This window comes from Schistocerca piceifrons, chromosome 11 (genome assembly GCF_021461385.2).
Source record: "Schistocerca piceifrons isolate TAMUIC-IGC-003096 chromosome 11, iqSchPice1.1, whole genome shotgun sequence".
Classification (NCBI taxonomy): domain Eukaryota; kingdom Metazoa; phylum Arthropoda; class Insecta; order Orthoptera; family Acrididae; genus Schistocerca; species Schistocerca piceifrons.
This window is the reverse complement of record NC_060148.1, coordinates 144705744-144715018: the sequence shown is the minus strand read 5'-3', so window position 1 is coordinate 144715018 and position 9275 is coordinate 144705744. Positions and strand designations below refer to the sequence as shown.

General features: G+C 38.3%; 1 protein-coding gene across 2 annotated transcripts in view; it reads left to right on the top strand.

The window, feature by feature from the left end:
• The first annotated feature begins 586 nt into the window (after positions 1-586).
• Positions 587-9275, top strand: part of LOC124720460 (cdc42 homolog) — a 55761-nt gene continuing 47072 nt past the window's right edge. Inside the window, exons 1-2 of one of the 2 annotated variants that reach the window (XM_047245814.1) lie at positions 587-659; positions 7213-7349. In XM_047245814.1, coding sequence (XP_047101770.1) covers positions 7245-7349 — 105 coding nt within the window. In that variant the 5' untranslated portion in view covers positions 587-659; positions 7213-7244. Of the gene's footprint in view, positions 660-1159; positions 1182-7212; positions 7350-9275 lie in introns of those variants that run through there. The other variant, XM_047245813.1, reaches the window with a different exon arrangement.

Genomic DNA, 9275 nt, shown 5'->3' with positions numbered 1-9275 from the left:
AGACCCAGCAATAACATCTAGTCATCTACAAAAGGTTTGCACAAGGAAGGAAAATACGTACTTTCGATATTGATTACATCCTATTTTCTTAAAGAACTCTCTGGACACTGAAGCTTCTCGGATGACTCGGTACAAGACAGCTGTCAAATGTGCAGATAAAGGAATTTTCATCATACGAAGTTCTTTCTTCCTTCACATTTCTACATACAAAAAGATGTTCGTAGTTCCTGCACGACACAATATGAGATTTCAGCCCAAACACGAATCTAAGACATTATGGTTAGAATAGCTAACATAGCTGTCACCAGTGGTCGATGTATTTTCTCAGTCAGGATTACCGTACAAACTTCTTGCCGCACACACACAAATTTGCACGCCAGAGCTCATTATCTCTATCGGCGACCACACAAAGATCGAGTTTTCCTACAAATAATAAAGTATACTGGGCTTTTCCTCAATTACACGTTAATTTATTTGCGATGCTTCCACTTTCTTACCACCTTGCATTCCAAGCCCTCGTTAACACCATTTGTATTTTGTATACGTATCTTTGCCAGTGATCGGCAGTCTTGTTAATGTCTACTAACCTCTTTGCCGAGGAGTATCTGCTGCTTGTAAGATAGTGAACAACTGTGTCGACGCCCAAGTGTGTTGAATTAGTAAGTATTTGGTATACTTGTTGGCGACCTTTTTTTGCGCACGAAAACGTATACATTGCAGGAAAGCGAAGACCGGCGACTTGATTCAAGATCTGTCTGGTGACCGTGTGATTAGCAAGTGGTGTTTTGTTGTAACTAGGCATGTCAATGTTTTTGTCAGTAGTGTCGTGTGGACAAGTGTGTAGCCATTTTCTTTTCTCGGATAACATTTTCGAGCAATTGGTTGTAAGATTTTGCTTGCTGCCGCTTGCAGAAGACAATTTCCGAAGCATCTGCTTTTCTGCTAATGCAAAATAGCAACTCACAACACAGAGGAATGTGTGTCCCAACCGGAAGTAGAATGAAATATGTAGCGACCCACCTTCGACAGATAGCTACTCCTACGTTTAGGGATGAAGTCATAGCCCACAGTTAAGGTGGATGGTTTAATCTTAAACTTTTAGAAGCAGTTTCTCGAAATAAGATTGACGTGGAGAGTGTTATATGGTATTAACTCTTGTTTAAGCGACGTGGGAACCATTGGTAAAATTTGGTTACTACTTTTGTTACCCAGTTTCAAAATCCTGCTAAGTTTTTATCGTATTTGTTTGTTAAACATTGGATATAAGTATTCTGTAGTATGTTGTACAACCTGTATCTTCCTGCTTTAAAAATAATAATTCAAAAGAAAATTTCATCCGAGTTTGTGGGCATAGTGACTCAGAAACTGCCTGAAACGTAATTGTACCTGTTACTGAAATAAGTAATTATCCCTGCGGAAGCGTATGGTTTAAGCGTGTGTTTATTTAAGGATTGACTTCATATTCGTTTGATGCGATTGTATTACTGAATTGACTCCCCACGCCCACATCCTCTCAAATGGCAAAAGTTCGTTTAATTGCATGTGATATCAGGAAACGCTCCTGAATTTAGTTATCTAACAAATTTATTCGTAGTTGTATTACAAGTAAAATGAAACGTAGTAGATGTTGGTTGACACAAGGAATGCGTAGAATGCTACATAGCAGAGCTCAAAAACATATCGATATTTGCCACCGTCGTAGCACAACAGAAAATGAGATACCCACACACAGTTTCAGGAACAGCTTCGATACTGTGCTTTCTCCTACCAAGCACAACACTGACTTCACCTAAATTCAGCAGTTTCTCTTGTACATTTTATTCTATGACATTGTCAATTGGGAGATACGCTAACTGGTGTTGTAAAACGTGTGGATAAAAATCATACTTCAGTATCGTAAATTTCGTTATTGATTATCAGTTTCAGTTCACTCACGAGCCATTTTCAGATCAATGAGAAATCGTAGTTGGTCGTGTAAATTGACAACATTAAACAATCAAATATTGTTTCAGTGGCCATATAGCCACAGTGTTGGCTGACAGTTGTCTCACATACATTTCCTTGTTCGTGTTATGAATATTAGAAGTGATACATTATTTATATCCACTCATGGTCGAAGCAACTATCATTATTGTCAATTGTTTGTGCTTATGGGTGGCAATATGGCAGGTTTTTTAGTTCAACTTTGCTCTATGAATACACTGTTGTTTAGTGATTGTCACACACTGAACAACATTTTAGATTGAAGATTGCTTGTCAGTGAGCCGAAATTGGTAATCAGTAAAGAAAATTTGCAATTTTGGTGTAGTATTTTTATCCACATATATCCCTTTGCATTTATTTTTCATGTACATTTATTCATTGATTAAATTTTATTTTTTGTGGGTACATCTATTTTGCTTTTGTTTAGTTCAATTTATTTTTTAATCAATAGCGGATTGAGAAAGTAACAAAAATTTATCTAAGTCGCAATATTAAGATGTGCAACAAAATTCATATACCTTAACATACGTGAGAAGTCTGACAAACTTGATGTGTTGTGGCAAACATGCCTCATCATTAAACAACTTGTGTGATCTCCAAGGTTTGTATAGAATCGAAATACATCCATTTTTATGGCCCTTTGAACTAATTGGAATGAATGCGGGTACTGTTGTTAGGTACTGAGTCTAGCAGTTCTAGTTGCTGTGTAGCTAGGACATTCTTTGAAGGAAGTTGTTTGTGTGTGGACATGGCATAAGGTGTTTGTATTGAATACCAATGAACTGAAGATAAGTGTGATTTCTTCTTTGGCTTTTTGTTTTCAATGTAGCTGATGAAGGATATGTTTTTGTCTTACAGTCTATATTGTGTAAAATATTTACAGAAACATAAGCAGTTTTTCTCGAGATACCATGGCAGCTGTATTTATAGAGTAAAGCTTGTTTGAAATTACCAAAAATTACAGAACCTTTCCCAACCCAAGCACAAGTAGACCATGATGTAGTTGAACAACACAGATGTGGATCTGTTTCAAATTTGCTTTAGTGGCATGGCTGTTCTGCAGCATCCTGTTCGTATTTTAGTGATAGGTCATGCCTTGGCTAGAAAACCTTTTAGAACTTTAAATGAGAATTTATTTATGGCAAATATTCCCTAATGTGTTGATTATTTTGCAGATGTCACAAATTAATTCTAATTAAATTCATCAGTATTTTGTTAGTTTTAAGCTATCATATTTTGTACTTGTGCAGATAGGTAATGTGTAAATCATTCATTAGAGATGGAATTGTCCATGGGAAAACAGAGCTTACGTCATGTTGTTTGTCATTTTTTATGCTGTTAAATTTGGATGCTAGTCCATGACTTGAACTTGAATCCTATGCCTGCATTGAGAATTCTTACTCATGGAAATGCTCAACAACCTACAACTTCAGTTACAGACTACTTTGGTTCTTTAAGTGTATTGTTTTTTGGTTCCCATCCATCCCAATTTTTCTGGGACTGTCACTATTTCCTTTGGAGCCAGTAGTTTGTCTCAAGTTTATTCCTTGTGTAGCATCCATCCCAATTTTTCTGGGACCGTCACTATTTCCTTTGGAGCCAGTAGTTTGTCTCAAGTTTATTCCTTGTGTAGCATGCTGTGTGTCTTATTTATTTTTAAACTAATCACCCTATCTCATGTGTTACTCCAGGAATTGTGTTTGATGTAGCATCAAATAAGATAGGCCCTATTGATTTTCTCAATAGCTCATGACACATCCTGATAGCAGTGCGATAAGTTCGGTTTTAGTTGTCATAACAGTATTGTTTTCTTGTGGCTTTTTTTGTGTTGAATTTTAATAATTTATTCCAACAATTAAAGCTGTAATTTTAATTAATGATATGTTTTCTGTGGGTTAGTCATTGGAAAAGGAAGTGTGAATCGGACATTGAGTTGTTACTAGAATTTCTCTTCATTAAAAGACTTGGCGGGACCGTTGACTTTATTGATTGTGATGTAAAATTTAGCATTGGACACTGAGTAGGGACATCGCATTTGAAGTTAAAGAAAGAAAAAGAAAGTTGCTAAAAAAAATTAATTGCAGACTCAAAAGACTATTTGTAATGTGAAAAACTACATTTACTTATCAGTCTGTTATCAACAAACAGAGTTCAAAGTTGATGGATTATAACAGTGATATAATTAAAGTACCAGAACTTTTCATATTCTTGAATTAAAATTATATTAGTCAATCGTGTCTCAACACACGGAAATACGAAAGTGTCCGACCCCACCCGTCTGCTTTGACCCATGATGTCACAAATATGGTGGAAATGACCATAAGCCACAAATCCAATATGGCGCATATAAAATCGTTACATACACATTATAAACATGAAAACACATCGAAAGACAAACACACACGTTCCACCAAAAGCCTAATGACACTAACGGGACAAGCACGGGAAATTGGGTGTTTTTGGGTGGGGACAAACTAAATATAAACAAATTTAGACACCCACCCTCTTACAAAACGACGAAAAAAACCGACAACACAAAATTCCCCAAATTCAACTAAACACAATATCTGGAATCGGACACTTCCCTTGACCTATATAGCTCAACAGCAGCTCCTGATCCCATAAATTATGATCGAAAACTTCCCCTGACCTATATTATAGCTCAACAGGTGCTCCCAATCCCATAAATTGGGATCGAACACTTCCCAAACAGCTGTAAAACTTTATCAGCTTCAACGCGGTATTTCTCATCATTTCTCGCAGACACGCGCTATTAATTTTATCCTCATATTCATTCCTGAACAAAAACAACAACCGATTAATTTACTCAAATTACTACACGACCTACAGCAAACAACACTAAATTAACCTTCACACAAAACCACTAAATCGTTAACTCACTGAAACAAATTCCACTACAAACACAGCCAACACTCGAACAATTCTGTATAATGAGCAAGACCACACTGAGCCCATTACACCACACAAACGAAAGCCCTGAACATACCACCAGAGGGCACAACAAACCACAACACGACGACATCTACAAACACGCCACACTCACAAACCAATCTCCGCGCCGTCATGACGTCGCACACCACAACACCCTTACGTCACGGGTCAAAGCCGACGGGTGGGATCGGACGCTTCTGTCGACCCCAACACACTTACAGATTCATTTCATTGTATTAAAGACTGGTTATTTGTTTCCAAATTGGTTCCTTTATTTGCATTTTTTTACCATCTAGTTAAAGATATCATTGTGTCTTAAAAGTTTACTTTTGAAGCAGAAAGTGCAGAATATGTTAATGCCCTTATATTAGATTTTTCCTGAGCAATTAGTGTTGAGTAAAAGGATGTAACAGTTTCAGCTGACAACACAAATATCAGTTATGGAAGTAAAACTCATACTATGCACTAAGCTGTCCAGATAGATACTGCTTATCCATATACATCTGATAATTGGGGAAAACTGTCAATATTTCCATATTTCTACTGCACGTTCTGTGTATTCAATGAAACAAATACAAGAGACTTTTTCAAAGTCATAATAAAACTATACGGCTCTCTTATCTGCTCTTGAGAATCGTTAAAATTTTTCTAACTTTAAAGTCTTATTCCTACCTCCCTTTGAAAACACTGTTCTCTCATGCTGAAGAATGTATTTGAAAGTCCCTCCCTCTTATTCATCATTCTCCAGACACTTACTCACCAGTTAGGTTTCTTCTTATCCACAAGTATTGTCTTTATTGAAAAATATAACAGAAGCCGTGAATGAAGTAAATGTATTGTTGAAAGATTTTTTTGACATAACCACTGTACCTGGCAATGCCATCTGTTGGCTCTAGCTAGCATTTGTAAACTGGGCCAAATGTGCCGGATAAATGTATGAGCTATACATTTGTAATGAGTTCAATTCTTGAGATAGTACAGATTACAAAAAGAAAACACAACTAAAGTTTAAAAGTAAGTTTTGAAATAAAGTGTAATTTAGCTGTACCAGTCTGAGGCGTCTTGCCACGGTTCACACAGCTGCCCTCCCCCCCTTCCAAAGTGTAGTTTATATTGAGTAAGTAGCCTGTAGGTAGTATTTTTACTTATACCATACTATTGAAAAAAATAGAGTAAAAAGTAGTTTATCCATAATTATTTTAGTTAGGGATGAGCCTTGTGTCAATTCAGATTCCCTGAGTCCAAGAATCACCGTTTCTCTAGAATCAACTAGTGTAGGAATCAAACAGTTGCAGCATCAGTTATTTTGTATGTTAGTGTTCTCATTTTGTCTTCGCATACATTTTAGCATTTCATAATTAAACGTATTACTTATGGTGACTCGTGCTACTTGTGTGAACGTGTGTGTGCAGTGATGCGAAATATGTAAATATTGTGTGTACCTACTTTTCTGTTAGCACTGTAACCACGTAACTATATTTCATTTTATCTGACAAAATTTGTGCTTTAATAAACTGGCTCTCCAGTTGTGCAAACCATAGTTCTGACCTGTGCTGTCAGGAGGACGGTAGTCTTATCGTGATTTTTCCAATCGTCTCACTACTCAGGCTGGCCCGGTAACAGCTGTCGAAGTATTCATTTGTGTGTGAAAATAAACCTGACGCGAAGTAATGTGCAAGAGTGTTTCGACGCAACTCAGAATGTCAAAGCCATTGCAGCAGTACTAACATATTCGTGTCGTGCAGAGTCACCAAAAATGTGGTAATCTGCTCAAATATAAATTTATTCCACATAAATATTAATTACCAGATCCGTACTGTTTGTAACGCTAGTTACACTAGCCAGTAAGAAGTAATCAAACAAAAAGTAACGTCAAAGAATATGTAACAGTAAAGTAGACACACAGAATATTTATGTACTTCGCATCACAGTTCATTCGAGTAGCACGAGACACTAAATACCGTTCTCCTTTTTGCTGTGAACAAATTCAGTGTATGCGACAGCATTTGCGCAGAGAGCAAATATTTTTTCCCTCTGTAAGATGTCTGAGGCTGTATCCGACAGATCGTCATTTGCTTATTTCGAGAATGGAGATAGTCCAGACTGTAAATTAATAATCATTACTACTGCTGTAGTTCTCTAATGCGCCACTTAGTCGATTATTTACCTCTCTCTACCCTTTACCCGTAAGTTGCTTCTTCAGCTCTGTTGTTCACATCGGTAGGTGTGCTCTAGGTTTGACCTCGCAGACATTAACGGCAGATTCCGCTGTTGCAGACGGCCGTAGGCTGCAGCACACGTGGATCACGATGCAGACAATAAAGTGCGTCGTGGTGGGCGACGGGGCCGTCGGTAAGACGTGCCTCCTCATCTCCTACACGACAAACAAGTTTCCGTCGGAGTACGTGCCAACGGTAAGTGCTGTTCCGTTGAAAGTTATTTTCAGACCCTGAAATCTATTCCAGTACATTGCTGAGCTCCCTTAAGTGTAAACGTGACCGAACCGGCGATAATGTCGCTCCTTCCTTTGCGACCGTGTCGGAACTGTGAAACTGGTGTCGTCGGAAGTTGTGTAGGTGCTGCAGTGGCATATTCTGTGTAGTGGAACATTCTCACAAGTAAAATGATATTGAGGTAGTTTTGACTGTACTTTCCAGGGAAAATTTTGTGAAATAGAACTGTGGCACTCTTTCTAAATATGATCACAGCTATTTAGTTTCTGCAAATTCAGAATTCCTGCCATACTCATTTATAATAAAAGCACAAATGAGACCATTTTTATAATCCTCATTTATTTAATATTAAGTTCCTTCAAATAACTTAACAGGGGGGTTGGACGTCAAACGGGCCGACTTGGAGCAGCCAATAGTAAGTGAAAAAATGATGAAATTTCACGTAAAAAAAATTATCTTGTTATATTTTTGAACTTCTGCTGCTACAAGTGTGAATCCTGAATCATTGCTGGCCATGCTGACAAAGTTTTATGAATTTACTTGTAAAAGTATAGACAGTGGAAATTAAAATGTCCTGTGGTGCCTCTCATGCTCCAAGTCGGCCCGTTTGACGTACTACCCCCCTTAACAATTTAAAGTATATTATGTATTAATTTTCTTTATACATTACAAAACAACCATCAAATATTGTTCATTGAGACCAAACGTTAGGTACCTGTCCTATAAATGAAATTATCTTTTGCCATTATTGGCTGGGAGTTGCCATCTGGGCTAGTTTGGCTGTCTAGTGCACTGCCCCCGAGTGAAAAAGTTCTCAGACCTGGCGGCTGCGAATCGAACTCGGGGGGCCTGTGACCTATAGGCAGCAAAGCCAGGTGGTAGACCACAAGCCTCGCGCTCACTAGGAATTACTCACTGTGAGAAGTGTAGTTCTCGGGTCTGTTTATCTGAGTAGGCTTTGAGGCTTACCACGAGTTGTACGTGCTTCTCCAGCAGTGAGATAAGCTAATGAATTGGTTAGCTGACACGTGGCACACACTTGATGTCGAGGCCACTGTGTAAGTGGTAGCAGTGAGAACTTCCTTTTGCTGCAATTACAGCATTTAATCTTCTATCGAGGCTTATCTTTAAGCTCGAATGCATCAGAGATGGAATATGTTCTGGCCTTTCTTGAGAGCATTGAACATTTACTTCTACTTGGCATAATTGAGTATGGTCCTGACGGTAGTTTGTACTGTCGTTATTTGTGTGACTGAAATGGTCCGGTCTGACAGATCAGCCCGTGTTTTTCCTGGCTGTAGTTTGCGATCCTCACACTGTGGACACTGCTATTCTGATTACTCGAAATAGGTAAAATTCCACATTGCAGCCACCAGACAGTGAGATTGCTACTGTCTGAAATGCTTTCATGAATACCTGCATTGCTTTGCCCATTGACTGAAATGTTAGCCAGGGCCGAAATGGTGAAAAGTGGCCAGAACATGTTCCACACTTGGATACTTCCCATCCATTCTGTACACTGCAGAATCATCACTCTGCAAAACCTTCCAACAGACAGCAGCATTGCTGTTTGTAAGATCGTTTGTCAAGTTGGCAGCGTAAGTGTGGCAGATATATTTGAAAGTCAGTACTATGACCTCACTAGGGTATTGTACTGTCAGTTAGCTAGCAAAAGTGAGACACTGGTAAAATTTAGAAATCTGTTTTTGCTTCATCACAACTGGGCACAGGTGGGGCAGGAAATCCGACTGAGGCATGAGGTGACACAATCTTTTCTTATAGACTGGATTCTTTCCTTCATTGAAGTTTGTTACTGCAGTGGTGCTTATCTCGAAGCCATACGAGACAATTATTGATAAAAATATACTCTCTCAATCCGAGGTCGTA